General features: G+C 38.1%; 3 protein-coding genes across 3 annotated transcripts; 1 reads left to right on the top strand and 2 right to left on the bottom strand.

Moving 5' to 3' along the window:
* Positions 1-1,457: 1,457 nt before the first annotated feature.
* LOC143858284 (putative indole-3-pyruvate monooxygenase YUCCA10) lies at positions 1,458-7,488 on the top strand. The gene is made up of 5 exons (XM_077368931.1): positions 1,458-1,796; positions 5,283-5,885; positions 6,187-6,420; positions 6,630-6,752; positions 7,274-7,488. The coding sequence occupies exons 1-5, from the start codon at positions 1,758-1,760 to the stop codon at positions 7,448-7,450; spliced, it is 1,176 nt and encodes a 391-aa protein (XP_077225046.1). The 5' UTR covers positions 1,458-1,757; the 3' UTR covers positions 7,451-7,488.
* A 3,457-nt stretch (positions 7,489-10,945) lies between these two features.
* LOC143857970 (uncharacterized) lies at positions 10,946-23,707 on the bottom strand. The gene is made up of 5 exons (XM_077368536.1): positions 23,604-23,707; positions 23,510-23,561; positions 14,056-14,189; positions 13,130-13,344; positions 10,946-11,385 (listed from the first exon to the last, which is right to left on the bottom strand). Exons 3-5 carry the CDS (start codon positions 14,146-14,148, stop codon positions 11,094-11,096), a joined length of 600 nt encoding a protein of 199 aa, XP_077224651.1. The 5' UTR covers positions 14,149-14,189; positions 23,510-23,561; positions 23,604-23,707; the 3' UTR covers positions 10,946-11,093.
* LOC143858222 (uncharacterized) lies at positions 17,507-20,904 on the bottom strand. Its single transcript, XM_077368879.1, has 2 exons — positions 20,390-20,904; positions 17,507-20,044 (listed from the first exon to the last, which is right to left on the bottom strand). Exon 2 carries the CDS (start codon positions 19,935-19,937, stop codon positions 18,777-18,779), a length of 1,161 nt encoding a protein of 386 aa, XP_077224994.1. The 5' UTR covers positions 19,938-20,044; positions 20,390-20,904; the 3' UTR covers positions 17,507-18,776.
* Positions 23,708-24,523: the final 816 nt, after the last annotated feature.

Here is a 24,523-nt window from a genome sequence, read left to right as displayed (position 1 = left end):
ATATACAATCCGTCCAATCAAGGCATTGCTGGAGGCGCACAAATACTTCCCATATACATCCAACACCTACAACTCAAAAAAATTTCTTAATTACCTCAACAATGGGTACTGAAGACAACACTTAATTTAAAAAATGACACTTACTTGGCCACTGAGGACTCCTTTCAGGTTCCACAACGTTTTGAGATCCTCGGCCAAGACTTTTACCCCGTCAACGGTCATGAGAATACGACTGCAAAAATATACAAAGGTTAGAGGAAGCAAGTATCTAACTTTGAATAATGGTTAATTGAAAACAAGTGTACTTGCCTTTGTTCTTGTTTTTTCAACTTCTCAATGAGATCAGTTCGCCTCCGTGTTACTTTCTTCGTTGCCCTCTTACTTTTTTTCTTTGTCACTGGGGGTACTGTATAGGGGCTACTCTTAGCGTAGCTTGGTTTCCTATCCCTTCTCTGATTTTTCACTCTCCTCTCAATGCTCCCTAATTTTTCCGTCCTCTTCCTCTTCTCTTTACCCTCAGGGCTATCGAGAATGGTAACAACATCTGACGCTCCTGTTACAACTGCTTCATTTACGAAGCCAACATCTTCAGCCTGACTCATCACATTTATGACCTCCATATCTTCCTCCTCTCTTCTTTTTCCCCATCTTTTCTCAATTCTTCCTTCTCCATTTCAGCTTCGTCTCCCTCCTGTCTTCTCATCGCTTCCCACTCCTTCTGTATAATTTCCCTCTCAGCTGCAATCTGTATTCGTAAATTCTCCTTCTCCGCCTCCATCTCCACCCTGACTCTTCTTAACCTCTCCTTCTCCTCTTCATTCTGTCCCCTCTCTCTTTTTATATTGTCCCATGCCTCTCCTATCTTCTCCCACTCTCTTTTTATCCTCCTATCCTCACTGGCCTCCTCAGCACCCTCCTGACCACCCTCCTCAACTACAGTATCCCTTCCTTCAAACGCAGGTGTGCCGATCAATGCTGGGACAGTAGGTGACTGCCCTAATGGTTCTCCCTGCCCAATGATTCCTTCTTCCTCGGCTTCCTAATATACAAATAAGGGATACAACACACAAAATTTGTAAACATTACCAACTTAAATAAAACATAATATAAAAAGAGGTCCATTGCGATACCTGCTCAGGAATGTACCGCAGTTCGTCCTCTCGTGGCGTCAATGTCACCACTACCTAACGATTTGAGAAAGTTGTTAGATCAGAAAATATTACAGACTATCTAAAATGGTATCTAGTAGATAGGGTCTCACCTCAGATTTGTCTATCTTCCCATGCTCAATCATATAATACTTATTCGCTTCATTTCCTTTCGACTTCCACTTCAGAATACGTGGACAGGCATCTGGATTTTTTGGTATCCACAACTTCGTGTGCTCGAAAAGCCACACCTGCACACACAAGACAGACTTTGTTAATATTTTATTAATAGGAAGATAAATAAAAAGGCAAACTATTGCAGAGGCCATGATACCTGCAATGTGAGGGAGCAACCTCCAAGATATTTTCCCCCTGCGACGGATGCGTTTAAATACTCGAGTAACCAATTGTATACTGCTTCCCCCCAGTTATAGTCGCACATCTTCTCTAAATCATCGATATAGGGCCAAAACAGCTGGTCGGCCCGATGTGCAGCCTGAGTGAATAACACAGTAGCGAATAGGTGTAGCACGACATATTTCACACAAGTCTCTATGGAGGGTTGGTCCTCTAGACCAACTAAGGCCTTGATTTGCACAGAAAGGTCAGATGCCAGAACAGATCCTCTACGAAATGGCCACCCAGGCAGTAAAGGAGTGGGTTTACTCTTGTCCGTCCACGGAACCCTCGCCAAATTAATTTTTCCCCTCTAAGGGGAAGGCCTAAAGCCAATGCAACATCGCTAGCCCTAAATGGAACTGCGATACCTCCTAGCATGAATGTCTTCGTCGCCGGATCCCACTTACTGTGTAGTGCTCTAATTAGAGGCTTATGCATGACAGCCTCTTCTAGTGGATTCTGTTCTAGGCGGATGAAGTCCTTGAAAGGGGTCTTGCCTATAGCATCATAGTGGGACTGCCGGAACTGTGTACTCCGCATCTCCTTAATAAAGCACGATGGAGAACATCGTGCAGGGACATATGGATCCTGTAAAACAACATACATAATCAGAGCGTCAACTTTTATCAAGTAACTTAGATTAAAACTGTAAAGATCAAATACACTTACATGTTTCGCCTTCACTTCACTCTTCTGACCTTTCACGTTGCTTTTCATCTTCTCACTTTTCACATCGCTTTTCATCTTCTGACCTTTCACTTTGGTTTTCATCTTCTGACCTTTCACTTCAACTATCTTCTTCTCACCTCTATTTCTCATTTTTGCCTTCTCACCTTTCAATTACATTTTCCCCTTACTACCTTTCATTTTAATCTCCTCATTCTTTAAACCCATTGCAGGCTTCGTATTACACTTTCGACTCCGGCTCTCATTTGCCTATTAACATAATTAGAAAATAAAAGAGCATTCTATTGACCAACAATCTAAAACGAGAACAAAAAAGACTACACTTACACGCGTCTTCATTGTAGACTTTGCCTTCTCCCAATCCAACTATATAACTGTCACAAAAAAGAACATAATTAATTGTAATGTAAGTTCATGTTTCTTAAAATGGGGTTCGCAACTCAAATATGTGATTCTCAAGTGTAGAAACCATACCAAAAATTACTATATGAACAATGATCCAAAAGAGGATTGGCAACAATCTGAAAATAGGGATTATCAACCTCCCTTGAGGGGGTTTTCAACAGTGGAGAAGGGGGATTATCAACCTCAACAGGGAGTTCTCAACACTACAAATATTAATTATCAACCTCAACCGGGATTCACAACACTGGAAATGGGTATTATAAACTCCCTGAGGGGGTTTTCAACACTAGAGAAGGGGGATTATCAACCTCAATAGAGAGTTTTAACACTGGAGTAGGGGATTATCAACCTCAACAGGGGGTTCTCAACACAGGAAATGGGGATTATCAACCTCCCTTGAGGGGGTTTTCAACACTGTAGAAGGGGGATTATCAACCTCAGGAGGGGGTTCTCAACACTGGACAATGAGTATTATCAACCTCAACAGGGGGTTCTCAACAGAAGAGAAGGGGGATTATCAACCACAGGGGGTTCTCAACACACGAGAATGGGGATTATCAACCTCAAAAGGGGGTTCCCAACACTGGCAATAGGGATTATCAACCTCAACAGGGGGTTCCCAACACTGGCAATAGGGATTATCAACCTCCCTTCAGGGGTTTTCAACATTGGAGAAGGGGGATTATCAACCTCAATAGGGGGTTTTTAACAGTGGAGAAGGGGGATTATCAATGTACCTAGAAAGGATTCTCAACACTGAAAGTGGGGGATTATCAGCCTGAAAAGGGGTTCCCAACACTGCAAATGGGACATTATGAACTACCTAGAGGGGGTTCTCAACACTGGCAATGGGGGATTATCAACATCCTAGAGAGGGTTACTAACACTGGAAATGAGGGGATTCTCAACACTGGCAATGAGGGATTATCAATCTACCTGGAGGGGGTCCTCAACACTTAAATTGAGGGATTATGAACCTCAAAAGGGGGTCCCAACACTGGATATAAAGCATCCCAACACTGGAAAAGGGGGGTCCCAACAGTGGAAATGGGTTCTCAACACTGAAAAAGGGATATTATGAATCTCAAAAGGGGATTCTCAACACCGAGAATGAGAGATTATCAAAAGGGGGTTCTCCACAGTCAAAATCAAACAAAATAGGGAACAAATTTTTTTTTTTTAACCCTAGACGTGTAAAGACTTCCAAATACTGACAATGAAACAATACACCACAAAGGTAACTTAATAGAACGAAAAAAAAAAGTAAAAAAATATGAAATACGACACCCTAACATACCTGCACGATGGGGATGGGGGAAAAATGAAGCCCACGCCGGAAAAAATGAATCCCTCGCCGGAAAAATGAAGCCCTCGCCGGAGAAAAATGAAGCCCTCGCCGGAATACACTTGATAACGGAGGAGAGAGGTTCGGAATAATGCAGGAAACCGTCCCACTCCAGAGAAAAATGAGAGATCTTCACGCCGGTCACACCTCACGCCGGAGAAGATGGGTTTCAGGTGGTTCAAATGAAAATGGAGTAAAAGTATAAAAAAAAACCCTCTGTATAGTCAAAAACGAAGAGAAAAAAAGCCTCTCTACAGTTAAAAAAAAAAGCCTCTGTACATTGGGTTTTTCGTTCTCAAGGGTATTTACGTAAAAGGCCATGTCAGAAAACGTATTTCGACCTCCGTTCACAAACTTTCGAAAAGGTGTCACCCATTCACTATTTTCGTATTTTTCTGTCACCAGTTCACAATTTTTCCTTGGAAAAAAGGTGAAAAAATGTGTTTTATGCATTTAATTCGATTTCTTGTCGAAACTCCCGTTTTAAACGGCGCCCACGTTTAATATGTCGTTTTATACGGTTAGGCAGTAAATCGCGACTCCGGGATAAATTTTTTGAGAAATCTTTCCCCTTTCGTGAACCAAAGAGAGAGAGACCGAGAGAAAGGGGACATGGGCTCTGTGACTCGTTATGAGACTCTTCCTCGCGACAACATATCATTAGTTCCACCTTGACAAAATTGGGTGTCTACAATAGTGTGACGCCAATCTGATTTCTTGGACAGGGATTTTTTAAAGCCTTTGACTGTTACATATGTAAATCTGATCGAGCGGACATGGTTGCCATTCATCAAAGATCTGTTGTGGTACCCCATATGCAGTTCAATGGCCCAGATTACTAAGTGTGCTTGATGTGTTTTTAGAAACTTGCTCACCATTTTCAAAATGGCTGAATAAGTCAACCCATGGATAATTTGGTCAATTCAATATCTTATGGGATATGTTCAAAGGAGTTTTTATATGGTGACCGACCGTCAAACAACAAGGGCAGGGAGAGAAAAACCCTCCCCCTTGATTTTTATCTGGGTCAAACACCTTTTTTTTACTTTTACCTTTATCAAAAATCAAAGGGCGGGCACCATATAATTTCTCTGTTCAAAGATATTGGTAAGATCTAAAATATTGCGAAGATATAACTTCGAACATATGGGTAAGCCCAAATAAAAGTAAAAGATTTCTTCCAAGCAATTTTGGAAAGACTAGGATACTGGCCTTTAATGAGGATTGCTCTGGCAATTACCTATAAAAGAAGGAACAATAAGACGTTAGTTTGACAAAAAGAGACAAATAATATGAAGAAGGAAGTAGTGATAGTAGGAGCAGGGCCATCTGGGTTGGCAATATCAGCTTGCCTCAAGCTTCTCTCCATACCTCACATTATCTTAGAAAGAGAAGACTGTTCAGCTTCTCTATGGAAGAAAAGGGCTTATGATCGCCTAAACATACACTTAGCCAAGCAATTCTGCCATCTCCCTCACATGCCCCACCCACCCACCACACCAACCTTTATCACTAAAAATCACTTCATTAACTACCTTGATAACTATGTCTCCCATTTTAGGCTCAGTCCAATGTACTGCTGGTCCGTCGAGTCCGCGACATTTGATGAGACTACTGGAACATGGCGTATAGTAGCTAAGAACACTAACTCCAGCGAGGTTGAGGAGTACAACGCCCGGTTCCTGATAGTGGCCACTGGTGAAAATAGTAAAGGTTTTATCCCAGATGTTCCAGGCTTGTATGCATTCTCTGGGGAGGTCTTACATTCTAGTGAGTACAAGTCAGGCAAGAAATACAATGACAAGTCTGTTTTGGTGGTTGGGTCAGGGAATTCTGGCATGGAAATAGCTTTTGATCTAGCAAACTATGGAGCAAAGACCTCCGTAGTCATCCGGAGTCCGGTAAATCTTTGCTGTCCACTCATTTCTTCCATGGTTTTAGTTTTTATGTAAGTGTAAATATTTGGAAGTCTTTGATTTCCTTCCCCTTGAAGCGCTCTCTTGTAGTGGTTTTTATTATTTGTTCTTGTATTGTGTCGATCTTCTCGATCACCAGGAATTCAAGACTGAAAGGTACCCTTGCAAAACACAGTTAAAAGGGCGCCCCCACGTTCGAATATTGCTGTTTCTCTTAGTATTATTTATTTCGATCTAAAAATTATATATCCTAATATATGCTCTTCTAATGGTTTATTGCATGCAGTTGCATGTGCTCTCAAGAGAGATAGTGCAGTTGGGAATGACAATGCTGAAATACTTGCCATTATCTATGGTGGATTCCTTGGTTTCCATGCTTGCCAAATTGACGTATGGAGATATGTCTAAGTATGGGCTCTGTAAGCCCACTAATGGCCCGTTCTATTTGAAAGCTACCACGGGCAGGTCCCCAGTTATAGATGTTGGGACCATGAACAAGATCATGTCAGGAGAGATTCAGGTACATTATAAGATACAAACATACATAGAAATTCATTGTATAGCCTATATCTTCTGTCCTCAATTAAACATAGGATCTCTTTTGATATCTCTAATAATTATTTCCATATAAGCTTATCTGCCATTAATGGTTATAATAACATTATATATGTAACTCAGATTATGGCTCTAAAAATAGCACTAATGACTTCATTTGATTATGATGAACAGGTTCTTCCTGCATTGACACGAATCAAGGGAGATGAAGCAGTTTTTGCAGACGAAAAGTTGCATCAATTTGACGCAATTATTTTTGCCACCGGCTATAGAAGCACTGCGAAAGATTGGGTTAAGGTGTTGAATCTAAATGTTTATCTAAAGAGTATAGTACTGTGAGAGATGGATTTCTTGTGCAAATGTTTGTGGTGATTGAGGCCGTTGATCTGGTGGGTTACCAAAAAAATCATTAGGGCAAGCCACACTTGTGCCCAACTGAAATCTAGATCTTTTTAATCAAGGTCATCCGGCACTGATGATCCTGATGCGAGAGGCTAAGATCAATATGATGTGGTGGTAGCCCACTAGGTCATGAGTCTCATGACATCTATGACCATCCTCTATCTCTCTCTAAACAGCCAATTACTATAAAAGCTTAAGCTTTTAGAGCAATTAGTTGTTTCACATGGTATCAGACCTATTGCCTCACCAGCAACCCCCCAAAAAAGGGTCCACATGTTTTGGAGTGATTAAATAACACCAACTCTAACAGCTTAATGTTTTGGAGTGATTGGTTGTTTCACATCTCTCTCTCTCTCTCTCTCTTTCTCTCTCTTATTTTTCAAGTGTTTATATATGCTTGTTTTCTGTTTATGCAGGATGAGGACTACCTCCTTGGCCAAGACGGAATGCCAAAAGAGAGGTATCCTAACCATTGGAAGGGTAAGAATGGTCTTTATTGTGCAGGGCTTTCAAGAAGAGGCTTAGCTGGAGTTGCAGAAGATGCCCAAAACATAGCTGATGACATAGAGAGGAATTTCAGTGTCAGTGAGTAACAACACAGAGTGTGTGTGTGTGTGTGTGTGTGTGAGAGAGAGAGAGAGAGAGAGAGAGAGAGAGAGAGAGAGAGAGACTGTGTTTGTGTGTTAGTGTGGGAGTCAGTGCAAAATACATTGAGATATTTTGAAGTGTTTGCATTGGCCATGAAAGTTGCCTTTGTGCAATGGCTGAATGCAATAATCTTATGAGTATCAAATATGTATTGTAAAATTTTTGTTATGAGAATAAGAATGAGTTAATTTTATTTCTGGGTATGAGTTTTCCAAATGGAAGGGTGATATGCCGAGTTCATCATTGAAGCAAATGCGCCACCTTTAGCAATAGTAATCTCATCTTAGAATTAGAAATGCAAATAAACAGGGAAACAAAAGCATATGACCTAATGTATGAATTTTTTTCCCCACATGACAAAAATACCCTTATTCTAATGCTTTAGCCTTTAGGGCACTGCTCTCGACCACTCCCGAGGGACTGCACATTATAGAAACCTGTATAAATCGGCGAGGTAGGATCATCGTATGGAGATAATCATAGAAACCTCCAGTCTATTTTCGTTGTGTGCCTACAAATGAACGGAATTCGGATCAACTGTAATGAATCAGTGATTACAATATAGAATTAGTGACAGTTTTTGTCACCTCTACGCGCGTGCAGATTTCCACAGTTTCTTTCTGGTGGTCTTGATAATTCTTTATAAATCCTAACTTTTACATTCAACTCGTCACTTAATATTATTTCTGTTTTCAATTTTATTTTATTTTTGTTCACCATATGCATCGCATTCATTTAACCTCCACAGATCGAAGGGTTAGGATGATCCTATGGAGCTGATTTTTTTTTTTGCACACTATCTATGGTAGGGCCTATCAAATGAATGCTTTGGATCATCCAAATAATGTGGGCCCACTGTGTTTTTGGTCGGCGGACTAGAGAAGGTTCTCTAGTCGACCGACAAGAGACACTTTACTCTCTCTCTCTCTCTCTCTCTCTCTCTCTATATATATATATATATATATATATATATATGAAGATATAGCCAGAGAAAAGATAATTAGAAATTAATAGTGCAATGGATAATGAGTCTATCTAAAAAAAAAAAGTCTATCAACAAGTTGGAGAAATGAATTAAGAATCAATGATTTGATCCTCGCCGCGAAGGAAGACGTGTTGTTTTCATGGTACTCGTAGATGACGACGCCGTAACTGAATTTGTGCCTCTCGACGGGGATGATGGCGGCGAAGGAAGAAGCTTGGGAAGCATTTGGTCCCAATATCCCCATGGAGACCTTGATGCCTCTGAGAGAACTATACTTGCAAGGAGACCCAAAACCAGGCCTCTCTGCCACCACCATAGAATTCCCTCCATTTGAGAAGTACCACAAGCTCTCTTAATTATCAAACCCTTCTTTACAGAAAGAAGCACTTGAGCTTGGTGACTTGAACTCTATTTATTGAGACATGAAGGCTGCCAACTTGTTTGTTTAATGGGAGGGAATCTCTCATTGTTTAATGCATGGTCACAAACTTCACTCTTGAAATTTTGCAGGTGAGTTCTTTTCTTGTCCATTCTTAACATTATTGATCTTGTGTAGAATATTATATGAAAATTGTCAATAATAATAATAATAATAAATTTATGATGATATCAATCAAAATTAACCATAATCATATTATTTCTATAATTTGATGAGACTTTAAGATGAGTGAAAATAGCAAATTAACAATAAGTTTCACAATTATTTTCTTTTCCTTTCTTTTTTAAACTTTATTGGCTTCCACTATGATTTTCACCAACAATAGAAAATTCTGAGAGCTAATGAAGTCATCATTTAAAGAAGAAAAGTGAGATGCAATATTGCCATTTTTTAAAGAAAGGAACCAGATATGTCTGGTAAAGAGATGCTTCTCTTCCTGGTGATCTGTCTTGGACAGGATGAGTTGGCTATGAAGGCTTCTGTGCCCCTAGCCAAAATTAAACAGGATTAGGACCATAAACACAAACTAATTAATACTACACAAGCTACTTTACATGGTAATCTTATGCAGCTTGCACAAGAGGAATGTGAGATAGTGGGACCCACCTTTAATTGATCCAAGCCATTTGTTCGGTAGCCTCCTCCCCTTTGGTTCTTTTATGACCCAAAAATCACTTCAATCATGCTAATATAACATCAAATAATTTATATTTTTTTTTCACATAAAGTGAATCGAATACAAAAATTGCATATTATAGTATGCTCGGATTAATTGGATTATTGATGTGATTTTTGGGCCGTAGGAGATCCAAAGCAAGGCCTATTAAGTGGACGGTTCAGATAAATCAAAAGTGGCACCCACTTCCCCTAAGTGGGCCCATCTCAATTAATACATAATACATTCTATTCATTGATTGAGCCTCAACGATACAATATTTTCTAGCTAGATTGTAATCCAGATACTCAAGTCAGCACCAGTATCACCTAAAGCTACGAAAACCTTTGAGGTGTTTTTCTTGGAGTCATCTCGTATATCCATTATGGTCCTTGTAAGCAGATTTTGTGATACTGTCACACTCAATTTATATAGTTGCTTAAATTTGAGTTGTTGGTTCTCTTTCTCTTCCTTTCTCTTTCAGTCAATTTTATGATACTGGTATAGCTACTTAAAAAGGGCTTTTTGTCTGTGTTCCAATTGCAATGACCAGTGTTTAAAGACGCCGATGCGATGGCCGAAGAAAAATCCCTGTCGACTCGGCGCGGACACGGCCAATTTCACGGTTGACACAGCTGAGTACTCGGTTGACGCGATCATAACTCGGGAGAGTCAAGAGTTTTTATTGACTCTTGCGGGCAAAATGCGGAGCACAGCAGCAAAACTCGGCCAAGAGAAAAGAGAAAAGGGAGTCGACTAGCTTGAGTCCAGATGAGTTTTAAAACTATGGCAATGACTATTGTTAAAAACCACTCAAAAAATCCAAGTTTTTTATTCAATTGGTATTAGCGTAAATCCTCATCCACCGTGACTATTATTGTTCAGCATTCAATTGGGAGTTTTTTCAGTTAAAATTTCTCTAAATCCAATCAAGAACTTAAGGCCATGTCTGGCCACCATGAAAATATATTCCATGAAATATATGTGGGGCCAGTTGTGAGACAAAGGCAGGAGTGGGACATTTTATAGAAAAAAAAAAAAAAAAAATTGGTTTTATTGGAGTGCCATTTAGTACTCTGTTTAAAACTTTTCCAGTGAAAGAGACTCCGTTTTCGTGGAAAACGTTTTAAACGCGTTTTTAGATGTATTAAAGTGTTTTTTGGCCAACTTTCAAACTTTACTCCAAGTCCTCAACTATATTTTTGTAAAGTTCAATGAGAATGTGGCAAATTGTATCATACTTATAACCATTGTTCCGTCATGGATTCATGAATTAAAAAAAAACATCACAAATCCCAAAAGGAGGGGAAAAAATACAACAGCATTCTAGTATGCAATAAGTTGAAGCAAACATGGAGAAGTTATTTTGAAGAAAAATACTTTAATGCTCAATTGGCAACAGAAACTAAAAGATCCATGCATTGCTATTTAAGAAAGTAGTGAAATATAGAAGAGACACACATCAATAAAAATATCGCTTTCTAAGTTATGTCTACTTAGTAATCAGTTTTATACCTTGATCTTAGTTGCATTTACCTCATAATCAGTTGCAAGGACTTGGCCATAGTCACCTTTAGGATCATCATCTTCTAAGTAGTCAGCTCTGGCGTTGAGGGTTAGCATTTGACAGACTAACCAGAATAGAGATGCGTCCAGGGCCAAAAAGGCGGCACCGCCAAAGAGACCAGTCTTGGCAGTAGGGCACCCAGTTTGGAGGTCATGGTGGACATTACGGACACGGTGAAGACCTTCAGTGATTGAAGCCCACATCATCATTCCTTCAGCTAGAACAGAGACGGACCTAATTTTACATAGTTAGGGCAAAAGAGAGATGAGAGGACATATATGTATGCACACATAATTATGCAGAAAGAGGAAACATAAGTACATTATATCAAGGGAATTGATACCCACACTCCCTTGTTTCAGTAGTGACACTCCTCTCTTCATTTTAAACATTCCAATTAGCTGTTAAAAGCAGCTGCGAGAGTGGGAAGCGAGTGCAAAAAGCGTTGCGGAAGCAAAAGCAGGAACATGTGTGAATGCGTCAATGAAAGTCAACATGAAGCATGCTTAGCTTCATTGGAAGCGAACAAGAAATATATAAAAAGAGTAAGATTGTCGTAGGATAGGAAGGAAGGCTTAATGTAGGCAAGGATTACAAGCAGTAAAGAAGACTTCGTGACTGATTAGAATTACAAATATTAGGAATTTAGAGCTTCACATGCTTTAATAATGTATGCTTTAATACTGTAGATTTAATCCTTTTCAAAAAAAAATAATAATGTAGATTTAATGTTAAGTTTTGGGAAAAAGATCAACATAAGTTTCATTTAAAACTTAAAGATAAGTTTTTAAGTTTTAAATGCATTTTTTAAATATGCTCCTTCGGCATTATCAATAAGAGAAAATATTCTTTTAGGAAGAAATAATCGCCTACATTGGAAGCACGCTCTTAATTTAGAGTAAACGCGTAAGCAACGAGTGGGAAGTCCACTTCCCCTAAATTTGGGAAGCGAGAAGAACTTAGCTTCTGAAGCGGAGCTTCTCATCCAACTAGGATGTTTCAGGTAATCATGGTAAAGGCATGTTACAATTCCCAAAAAGGTACCCACAGACAATTAAAAGAGTGTTGATAAACCGACGACTTCCCTTGTCAAAACAAGGGAGTGCAGATATAAGTTCCCTATATCAAATATGTATTCACTTAATAGCATGCATAGCATCAATAGAAGCATACATACACAGAGATATACATGTACCTACAAAAAATGAAAGACATACATACTGTAGATGCACTGTAGACATTACCATACATTACATCACATTCACACGGATACATTACACATTAACACATCTAATCGTGCATGCCTTGCATAAAGAGATACATATAGCACCAAATCATGTTTTCCATGTCCAATGTTACATTCTACTTCACACATGCATATATAAGCCTATCCATATACAAGCAAAAATCTAACCAGTTTCTCCTATGTTATACACAAACAAGACAAAATGTTCTCTCCATAACAATAATCTCAGGGACTTTAACCCTGATTTGGAGAGAAGATAGAAATCATGGAGCAAACGAAAAACAACAACTATAAATTGTCATGTTTAAAAGCAATTAACAAACTACACAGCTTTATATTCTTTTCAAATAACCTGTAATTCCTTGACCAGCTTGCTAATTTCAGATAGCTTAATGAAATTTAATTATGGGTCTCAGACCGGATTTTTTTTTTGAATGATAGACAGGACATTATCAGCACCTCTTTAATTTGTGGTTGCTTTAAGTGAACACTGGTTGATTCTGGTCTCCATTTTTCCAACATGAGAAAAACAAAAATTAACTTCATAATTTTTTCGCCTATTTTTTCATTATTTCTTGGTGACATTTCATTAGATTTGCCAAATCAAAGACAAAAATCAGACAACTAGTTACTGAGTTGATTTTGATTGTCAAACATTGTTCCGTATATTCAGTAAGTATATATACTCCTGAAATAGTCGTTATGCTAGACGAATCAAATAAGGGTACTTACACTGCAACAGCAAAGAACACGACCAAGGTGGTGCTCTGGAACAAAGCTTTTGTTGGGACAGATTGGCCTTTGTAGGGGAAAAACACCGCCGTGATGCCAAGAATACTAGAAATAAAAAGAGTTACTACAGATAAAGATCCCAAGGCAACAGTGGCATCAGCTGGATATTTACATATTACAATATCTTTTACTTGAATTGGATTTCCAGATGCAGGCTGCCAACAAGAAAAAGAATAGTGGACAATTAGATAACACCCAGAGGGCTGAAAAAAATATTCAGAAAGCTTTACATTTTAATGCATCTCTATAGTATACATGTATTTATTTTCATGACTTATAATTAAAAAAAAACTAATATTTTTCTAGGAAAAAAATGTAGCAACAAGTCTTTCAACATTATCTTGCAAGATGTGTTGAACATTGCATTTATTTCGCGGATAAAGACATACATTTCTTTTGAAAGGTTAGAGAAGAAAGAAACCCTATTTTCAGTTTTGTACACACAAGGCCAATCAATAGGGAAAGGCATAACTTCCTACAGTTAGTAGAAAATAACACCAAACTACAAGAAGTCTTTCCGAAGAATCGGTATGATTTTATCACCTATTAGTTCATGTATTGATCTTACATTTTCCTCACTTTTTTAGACTATATTGCTTATATTTTTATCTACGAGCTATTGCCCACACTGCCGCAGGATTGTTCTGGGAATAGCTTTTTGTAACACACACAGAAGGCATTTCACTGATGGTCTGTTGCATGTGAGAGCAGCCACCTCATGAATGAAGACAAAATCTGCTGAATAGTGAGCCTTGGTGGCTGCTCTCACATGCAACAGACCATCCGCGAAATGCCTTCTGCGATGGACGCTAGCAAATCCCTATATTTCTTGCAACAAGACATTCTGCATTAGTTGAGAAAATAACCTTCTTATTTTCAGCAATTACTCCAAATATGAAGGCCAATATGCCAAATGTTGCAATAGCAACAGAAATCTGCGCAGTCCGACTAATAGCCATTGTTCCAGCAAATTAACACCACAATATGGAAGCAGAGCCCTCTGCAATAAAAACATCATATAAAATCATGATTAGATCAAAACGAAGAAAAGATGCACAATTTCACAAGGATCTGTTGCATACATTCTTAAGCAAGTTCAAATAAGCGAGCTTGATAATAGACATGAGCAAACAATGTCAAATCAAAAGCATATGGCATCTATTATAGTCATCATTTCTTATATATTGAAACTGCCTGTTTTTCAAAAATGCACTGACTGAGGTTATTTACTCAAAGATATAGATTTTGGAAGAAGAAATGATCAACAAGTCAGCACATGATGATAGTAACTTCCAAGGCAAATAAAAAAGATTAAACCCTTCGAAATAATTTCGAAGACTAAAAAACTGCATGCATCCATAATTATAGTATAGCAACTACGAAACTGCATGTATTTCTAAACAAATTGATCTAAGCTTCACAAGAGTTCCTAATGCTAAGGCCTCATTTCCCAGTTTAGACATACTGATAAGTAAAAGAAGATATAGAATTAAGGGCTAAAAAGAAAATTAATTATTGTTTCATCAGATTACATAACCAACAAGCCAAGAAAGTAATTAAATAAACTCACACAAAAAACATGTAAATCAAAAGCCAAGCAAAATCAGGTTGAACATTAAAACTGAAAAGATAATGATAAAAACTAAAAGAGGACCCAGTCAAAAAAAAAGATTTACTATATAAATACAATAAAAAAAAATCATAACGAACTGACCTAAAATACCACATGCTCACCTTGCAATAGATATGAGGTAGAACAAAAAGCAATCAAACACAAAACCAAAACAAAATAAAAAGCTATCTATATTGGACAATCTGAACTGATACAAAACTTACATCTACATAAAATCCTTAACACGCTCAGACAAGTCAAACACCAAACAACATGATATCTCAATATTCACCTTATGGAAAGAAGCTATGTCACAGATATATCTGATATTTTGATACGTAACCTGTTTTTGTAGGGTCATGTATCACAGATCTTGAAGATTCAAGAGAAGAAGAGAACAGGGAAAGAAGTTCAAAAAACAGAGTTTTTGGGAAAAAAGAAGAACAATTTCATCTGATGCCTCTCATTACAATTGCCAAGCTCTTTTATACAACTGTTTTTCAGTTAATACAGCTGGCATTCTGTTTAACCAACTAAGATTCTCTTTTCTCTATTCCTAAAAGACAACTGCTTGTGTAAATCAACTTAAGCTAGTTCAAATGTAATCCTTCAACCATGCTAGTTCAAATGTAATCCTTCAACCATACTGACTTTTGTTTCAGCCTCTGAACCCTGCTATCTTGCCTCTGTTCTTTCGGCATTGCCCGATCTTCATGATTCCTTACTTCCAACCCTTCAGCATTTTGATGTAGTTCTTGTTCACTATCTTCCTGGTTGCTATCATTACCCACCCCTTGAAAAATTACCTTGTCCTCAAGGTTCATATGAGCATAGTCAATTTGAAGTGCATCCAAATTCTCCCAAGATGTATCTTCAGGCAACAGTCCATGCCATTGCACAAGCACTTGTTGTACAGGTGTGTCGTTTTGGAGAACAAGTCGAGTCCCTAAAATAGCTAAGGGTGTAATTACAGGATGGTTGTTAAAACTCATATCAGGTAATGTACAAATTGACTGGGGAGTTGGACCATAGAATGTTTTAAGCTGAGAAATGTGAAACACAGGATGGATTCTACTTCCATCAGGCAACCGTAATTTATAAGCAACTTGGCCCACCCGAGCCATGATCTCATAAGCTCCATAATATCGTTTGCTTAATTTTTGAGAAGTGCGCTGATCAACGGAACGTTGTCTATACGGTTGAAGTTTAAGTAGAACCCAAGAACCCACGTCAAATTGTTTGTCGACTCGTTTTGTATCCACCATATCTTTCATTCAAGCTTTGGCGTGAATCAAATTAGCCTTTAGACGATTCAAAATGTCATCTCGTTGCAGCAATTCAGCATCAACCGCTTCAATGGAAGAGGTCCCTAGAATATACACTTGAATTGTAGGAGGAGATCTTCCATACACAGCTTCAAAAGGGGTCATCTGAATCGCACTGTGAAAAGAGTTGTTGTAAGAGTACTCAGCCCACAACAAATACTGATGCCAATTCCTGGGATTATCCAGGAAAAAAGCTCTCAAATACTGCTCAACACACCTATTTAAAACTTCAGATTGGCCATCAGATTGGGGGGATAGGCAGAAGACAAATTCAAGGATGTGCCACTCAATTTAAACAGCTCAGTCCAGAATTTACTGGTAAAAATGGGATCTCTGTCGGAAACTATAGATTTTGGTAATCCATGAAGTTTTAATTACCATTTCAGAGAAAAATTTTGCAACCTTAACTGCAGTGAAATGTGTTAGCAAAGCACCCAAGTGCACATACTTTGACAACCTATCAATCACGACCATTATAGTCGTAAAACCATCCGAAAGTGGCAAATGAGTAATGAAATCCATTGCAACGTCTTCCCAGATCCTGAGTGGTACCGGTAAAGGTTGTAATAATCCCACTGGTGGAGTTGTGGAATATTTAGTTTGTTGATAAACAAGACAATCTTTCACAAATTGTTTAACATCTTTTCGCAGCGTGTTCCAAAAGAAATTTGCAGAGACTTTCTTAAAAGTCCTTAAGATCCCGAGATGGCCTGATTGAGGTGTACTATGGAATTCATGAAGGATTTTGTATCTCAGTGGCGAAGTAGAGCCAATAAAAAATCGAGAATTATAAAAAAGGAAGCCATTTCTGACAGTGAATTCTGGGGAGGCAATTCCTTTACTCACTTCACCATGCTTGTCAAGTAATTCAGGATCAGTAGTATTTTCAGATTGAAGCTGGACTGATATATCAAATATTGGGACCGATAAAGCCCTTGTTAACTGACAGGACTGAAATGTGAATAGAGTAGAAGGAAGGTGCTCCACCCTTGACAAAGCATCAGCAGCCTGATTTTCCTTGCCAGACTTGTAGAAAATCGAATAGTTATAACCGAGCAACTTAGAAAGGTATTGTTGTTGAGCTGGGGTTTGGATAACTTGAGCCATCAAGTTCTTTAAGCTGCGGTGATCCGTATAAATGACAAATTTCCGGCCTAACAAATACTGTCTCCATTTTTTAACAGCTTCCGTAATAGCAAACAACTCTTTGTCATAGGCAGAGGCAACTGACATAGTCATGGACATCTTCTTACTGAAATATGCAATCGGATGTTTGTTTTGCATTAATACAGCACCAATTGCAATACTAGATGCATCTGTTTCCAGAACGAACTCTTGCGAAAAATCTGGCAATGCAAGAACTGGTAATTGAGTCATAAGTAACTTCAATTCAATGAAAGCACCTTGAGCTTCTATAGACCAATAGAAAGCATCTTTCTTTAGACGATTAGTAAGTGAAGCTGCAATGGTGGCGTAATGATGCACAAATCTACAGTAATAGCCGGTGAGACCAAGGAATCCCCTCAATTGTTTAAGATTAGTAGGCGTTGGCCATTCCTGAACAGCTGTAATTTTCTCCGGATCTGGTTGTACACCCTCTCCAGAAACCAAGTGACCCAAATAATCGATTTTGACTTGACAGAATCTACATTTGCTCAATTTAGCAAACAACCGGTGACGAACTAAGCAAGTGAGAACTGAATGTAATGATTCTCATGGTCACTGATAGAACTCCTATAAACAAGGATGTCATCGAAAAATACAATAACAAATTTCCGTAAAAAAGGCTTCAAGAGAACATTCATGGTATTTTGGAATGTGGAAGGTGCATTGATGAGGCAAAATGGCATAACTAGGAATTCATAATGTCCCTCATGAGTACGAAAAGCTGTTTTGGTACAATCCTCCTGCTTCATTCTAATCTGATGGTACCCATATCTAAGATCAAGTTTAGAAAATACAACTGCCCCATGTAACTCATCCATCAGTTCGTGAATCATTGGAATAGGAAACCTGTCTTTAATTGTAATAGCATTCAAGGCTCTGTAATCGACACAGAAGCGCCAAGTACCATCTTTCTTTTTGACTAAAAGAACTGGTGATGAATACGGGCCATGGCTGGGAGCAATGAGACCCTCTTTTAGCATTTCTTGAACCAATTTTTCTATTTCAGTTTTCTGAAAATGAGGATATCTATAAGGCTTCACATTAACTGGCTGAGAATTAGGTAACAAATGAATTTGATGATCCATTTCTCTGAAAGGAGGGAGCCCCTGTGGTTTTTCAAAGACATTGTGGAACTGATGTAAAACTGTGGAGTAGTGTGTCAGAGAAAACAATGAGTTCCTTCTCAGCTTCTCCATCAATTGACAAAGGTTTCTCTATACACATCAATTGGAAATAGGAAGCTATTGAATGGGATCTTTTCAAACACTTCAGCTGAGCCGGTTTAAGGGGGTTAGGATTCAGCTCTGTTTCGCCTATGAGTTTCACAGGGTTCCCTTGCCAAGTAAATTCCATTGTGGATAGTTTGTAATCAGTCAAAATGGGTCCCAAATCAGCTAACCATTGAATACCCAGAACAATATCTGCCCCTTTTATTGGCAAAATGAATAAATCCAAGGAAAAGACATGTGTCTGTAGTGAAAGTTTAACATTTTTGACATTTTTTTGTGCAAAGTAAGGATTCGCCATTGCCAATCAGGACTTTAAAAGATGTAATAGGAACAACAACCCATTTAAGAGAGGTAGCTATCCTTTCTGTAACAAAGTTGTGGGTAGATCCACTATCAATCAAAAGATTAACAGCAATGGAAGAACTGATTCCTGTTAATCGGATTGTACTTGGATTCAATTGCCCAACCATCGCATTGAAACTTATTTCTGCTGGGGAGTCAGGTGGAATGGTATCATTTGGTCCCTCAGGCAAGTCAATGTGGCAGGTTTCAGGAAAAAGTTCTGGTTCTAATTCATCCATGCCCGTCAGATGATACAAGTGACATCGACAATCATGGCCTGGAATGTATTTCTCATCACAGAAATAACAAAGACCTTGTTCTCGTTTGAGTTTCATTTCGTCCTTAGTAAGCTGTCGCGTACGAATTGGGATTTGTTTACTGGGAGGTGCAGGAAGGGTTTTAACAGGATTAAAAGGTGGATTCGGAAGTAAGCCAGGGCCTCCTATAAGCTTAACCCATGTTGATTTCCATGACTTCAGCAAATCCTCATATTTTTGCTCATATACTCTAGCTAAAGAAATTGCTTGTAATAAGGAAGTGGGTTGTTTTACCATCAATTCTCTTTTGAGATCTGGTTTGAGGCCTGACATGAAAAAACTGATGACAAAAGATTCAGAGAGGCCACTTACCTTGTTGGATAAGTCCTCAAATCTTGACTGATAATCTTCCACTGAAGAAGTTTGCTGAAGTTTCGCCAATTCCCCTTTGAAATCAACATAGAGTAATGGCCCAAATCTCAATTGTATAGCATCAAGAAAACCCTTCCAAGAATGTACAAGATCATTAGATTTCGCCCATTGAAACCAGGCGAGGGCTGGACCTTCGAGATGAAAGGAAGAAATAGCTAATCTCTGATATGGAGGAATACTATAATAATTGAAAAATTGTTCAATTTTGAAGATCCAACCCACTGGATTAGTACCATCAAAGCGTGGAACATCCATACGAATGAATTTACTAACATTTGATTGAATAGGAACAATGCCATCTTCAGAGCTACCAGACGAGTGATCCTGACCTCCATTCCGCTGAAAACGCATTGGTTGAGATGTAGTTTGTAACTGTTTGATCATTGAGACAAGTTCTTCATGTTGCTGAGATTGAAGAAGCCTCAATTCATTGAGTTGTTGCTGATGGTGTTTAAATTGTTCATTTATTTTTGATTGGGCACGGGTGTTGTCTGCCATTGATGATCACCAAGAAAATAACAGAAGAAGTCAATGAAAGCACCAATTGATACGTAACCTGTTTTTGTAGGGTCATGTATCACAGATCTTGAAGATTCGAGAGAAGAAGAGAACAGGGAAAGAAGTTCAGAAAACAAAGTTTTTGGGAAAAAAGAAGAACAATTTCATTTGATGCCTCTCATTACAATTGTCAAGCTCTTTTATACAACTGCTTTTCAGTTAATACAGCTGGCATTCTGTTTAACCAACTAAGATTCTCTTTTCTCTATTCCTAAAAGACAACTGCTTGTGTAAATCAACTTAAGCTAGATCAAATGTAATCCTTCAACCATACTGACTTTTGTTTCAGCCTCTGAACCCTGCTGTCTTTCCTCTGTTCTTTCAGCATTGCCTGATCTTCATGATTCCTTACTTTGAACCCTTCAGCATTTTGATGTAGTTCTTGTTCACTATCTTCCTGGTTGCTATCATATTTACAAAATATAGCGATTTTATCACCATATTTTGATAAAATGACAAAACCCCAAAATAATCCCAAGAATTTGAAAAATATAGCGATAGTTTCATTTACTGCAATAATATCGTGATAATTTCACGATATTTTTATTTTATATTTTTTCTTACTTTATATATTTTTATAAATCTATAAATAACTTTATTTTATTATTTTTTCCCGTATATAACCAAATAAAAAAACAAGGGAAAATTCTCAAAAAAATGTTATTTTTAACTGAAAATCTCAAAAAATGGTTGAGTTGGCTAAATTCTCAAAAAGGGGTGAAACGCATCCCAAGGCATGTTTAAAGACAAGAATGCCCTTGAGTTGCTTTTCCCTCCACCTTTTTGAGAAACGGATTCCAATGCATTTCACAAACCCTATTCACCTTTTTTAGATTCTTCTTCCCCATGCCAAGTGTTGAAAGTCTTGCCTTTGGTAAAACTCCATTGTACAGCCCCCTTCTAGGATGAACTTAGCCCATACTTTTCAAAATAGACTATATAGCCCATACCATAGGATGATCCAAACCGCCCAATTGATAGGCCACAACGTAAATAGGTTGGCCCCAAAAATCATTTCCATAGGATAATTCTAACCATCCGATCTAAAGAGGGACTTAGATTATCGAAACTTCTATAGATTGGACGGTTGGGATCATCCATGGAAATAATTTTTGGGGCAGAACCTATTTATGTTGTGGCCCATCAATTGGGCGGTTTGGATCATCCTATGGTGTGGGCTGTATAGTCCATTTTGAAAAATACGAGGTGAATTTTTCACTGCCCTTCTACAAATTGTGTTCAATTACATAAGTACTTTTGGCTTTGGACTTAGTGGTAGGGAAGACCTATATTGTTTCTTCATGAGAAAGAGTTTTTATATGGTGTAAACCCATATACTCTAGCATTTTTCAAAAAAGCATTGTACGGGTCACAACGTAGGATGATCCAAACCGTCCATTAGATGAGCCACAATGCAAATAGGTTATGCCTAAAAAATCATTTCCACAGGGTGATCTAATGAAATACAATGCAAATAGTATTGTACGGGTCACACCTGAAGGTCGACCTTTTTACATTCTTCGCAAACAGGTGTAAATTTGCCATAATAGGTCGACCTGCAGTTCAACCTTTATAGCATATGTACAAACATGTGGGGATTTGCCTTGATAGAGGTCGACCTTTTCATCATTTGACCAAACAGGTAGGAAGACCAATTACAGGTTGACCTTTCCACCATTCCGTCAGACAGGTGTAAAACATGTGAAAAGGTCGATCTTTCCACCATTCCCTCATACAGGTGTTCATAAATTCATTGCAATATTGACACCCAATGAAGTATTATTAGATTGTGTAAAGCAATATCTCTACTATGGAACCACTATTTATACCTTGGAACCACTACATAATGGTAAATAGTGGTTCCTAGGTATAATTAGTGGTTCCTCGGTATAATGAGTGCTTCTGAGTGTTTAAAACCCTATAAATACTGTCATTCTAACAAGTATTAGGCAATCTAAACTATGAACCACCATAACATCCAAGTGTATAGAAAACTATTTAACCCATTGTTCATAAATTCATTGCAACATTGACACCCAATGAAGTACTATTAGATTGTGTGAAGCAATATTTCTACTCTGGAACCACTATTTATACCTTGGAACCACTACATAATGATAAATAGTGGTTCCTAAGTATAATTAGTGGTTCCTAAGTATAATTAGTGGTTCCTAGGTATAATGAGTACTTCTGAGTGTTTAAAACCCTATAAACAGTCATTCTCACAAGTATTAGGCCATCTAAACTATGAACCACAATAACATCCGAGTGTTTAGAAAACTAATTAACCCATAAATTCATTGCAACATTAACACCCAATGAAGCACTATTAGATTGTGTGAAGCAATATTTCTACTCTGGAACCACTATTTATAACTTGGAACCACAATTTATACCTTGGAACCACTACATAATGGTAAATAATGGTTCCTAGGTATAATTAGTGGTTCCTAAGTATAATTAGTGGTTCCTAGGTATAATGAGTGATTTTGAGTGTTTAAAACCCTATAAATACAGTCATTCTCACAAGTATTAGGCCATCTAAACTATGAACCACCATAACATCCGAGTGACAATACACCATACATCCAAGTATTAGGCCATCTAAACAATACACCATAGCATTGTAAAGAGGATGATGACAATAACAAATGCCTAACAAAACCATAACAAATAAACAAGATGATGAAAATACACCATAGCATTCTAAGGAACATGCTAAACCTATACAAATGTATCACAATGGACCTACTTGAGAAGCTTAGGTTTGATAGCCAAAGAAAAATAAAAGATCCAATAAAATCTACATTTTAGGAGGGGAGAGTTTCACCCCTCTGCAATGGAATTTCATTTGGGTTTTTTATAAAGACAATGGAGTTTGATTTTGGCATGGGGAAGAAGGTAAAAAGGTCAAAATGTTAGGTGAAATGCATTGGGATTTGTTGCTTACTTTCTTGGAGGGAAAACCAACACAAGGGCATTTTTGTCCAAAAACACTCCTTGGGATGCGTTTCACCCCTTTTTGAGAAATTAGCCAACTTAACCCTTTTTTGAGAATTTCAGATAGAAATCATATTTTTTTGAGAATTTTCCCAAAAAACAATATAACCCGAGATTTTCCCTTGCGAAGAACAATATTTGTGGCATAGGAAAGCAAAGAGCAATGTAGATTCAATAACCAAAAAAAATAAAAATACAAATCAAACATATTCAAAACATAAGAAAACAAAAACATCTTCAATAGTCACAAATGAAGCTACCAAAATGAACACAAGTATTATAAGAACAGAGACTTAAAAGAACTCAAAATCGAACAAAACAATAATCTTCTAAAAAATCGCAATAAATCACACTCGAACAAAATAACTCCAAAGAAAGAGAAAGAGAACTATTTTTACCTGTTCGGAGAGAATGAAAAGGAGTCCAAAACCCTAAACTCTCTCTCTCTCTCTCTCTCTCTCTCTCTCTCTCTCTCTCTCTCTCTCTCTCTCTGTGATTTTATCGGTTTTTGGAAGAGACGGGTTGAGGAGAAAAAATGGGGTGGAGTGAGAAAAAATTATAGAGAGTTTGTTCTCGATCTGTTTTATGATTCGTATCTTTTCGTTCTATTTTAGCTTTCTCGTGAGCTGGCGATTTAAATAGGGCAATGATTGTTTTCGCTCCCCCTGTAGAATAATGCGCCCCACTCTTTAACTTGATTTTGACGACAGAAAGCGTTTTAAGTGTGCCCACATTTTACGTTAAAATGGGGCGCATTATCCTACAGGGAGTGAAAAACCTTCATTCTTTAAAAATCATCTCCTTAATTATAATTGTAAAAAGGAATTTGCTAGGGATCATCCCATAAGGCATTTCGCGACTGGGCTGTTGCATGTGAGACTCAGATTTTGTCTTATTGATTTAATTCATCTGAGCCTGTGTGGCTGCTCCCAAATGCAACAGCCCAGCCACGAAATGCCTTATGCGATGGTCCCTAGCAAATCCATTCACAAAATGTTCTTATTTTTTCTGATTTTAAAATTAAAATATGCAGATCCATATCCAAATTTGGATATGATATATCCTGAAAAGTGATATTTACACCCCTTTTGATCACCGGGGGCACCCAGCGTCAGTGTACGGGGCAATCAAACCCACTAGATTCTTCTGACGTCAAGTACATTAGCCCCCCTTTAGTCATTGATACACGGGCACTGAGTGTCTCTAGCGATCAAAAGGGGAGTCAATATCGCTTCCAGAATGAAAATTGTATAGTGGATCCCACATTTGTTTGATTTGCATAGTCCCACATTCGATTTCAAATGATTCATAGTGGAGCCTACCAAATACATGATCCAAACCGACCAATGGTGGGGCCCGATTGAATATAGTAGCAAGGAGGGAGGTGATATATTGGCCGCCTTTTCTTCCTG

Source organism: Tasmannia lanceolata, unplaced genomic scaffold (genome assembly GCF_043159265.1).
Source record: "Tasmannia lanceolata isolate RefF3 unplaced genomic scaffold, GAP_Taslan_0.1 ptg000025l, whole genome shotgun sequence".
Classification (NCBI taxonomy): Eukaryota; Viridiplantae; Streptophyta; class Magnoliopsida; order Canellales; family Winteraceae; genus Tasmannia; species Tasmannia lanceolata.
This window is presented reverse-complemented; position numbering and strand designations above follow the sequence as displayed.

Coding starts and splice junctions, on each gene's coding strand:
- LOC143858284 (XM_077368931.1), top strand. CDS start 1,758: ATGCCAGAACAGATCCTCTACGAAATGGCCACCCAGGCA. Junction 5,886..6,186: donor CCGTAGTCATCCGGAGTCCG/GTAAATCTTTGC, acceptor TATTGCATGCAG/TTGCATGTGCTCTCAAGAGA. Junction 6,421..6,629: donor TCATGTCAGGAGAGATTCAG/GTACATTATAAG, acceptor TATGATGAACAG/GTTCTTCCTGCATTGACACG.
- LOC143857970 (XM_077368536.1), bottom strand. CDS start 14,148: ATGGCTATTAGTCGGACTGCGCAGATTTCTGTTGCTATTGCAACATTT. Junction 13,345..14,055: donor TAATTGCTGAAAATAAGAAG/GTTATTTTCTCA, acceptor TCTTGTTGGCAG/CCTGCATCTGGAAATCCAAT. Junction 11,386..13,129: donor GTGTTCTTTGCTGTTGCAGT/GTAAGTACCCTT, acceptor ATGTAAAATTAG/GTCCGTCTCTGTTCTAGCTG.
- LOC143858222 (XM_077368879.1), bottom strand. CDS start 19,937: ATGATCAAACAGTTACAAACTACATCTCAACCAATGCGTTTTCAGCGG.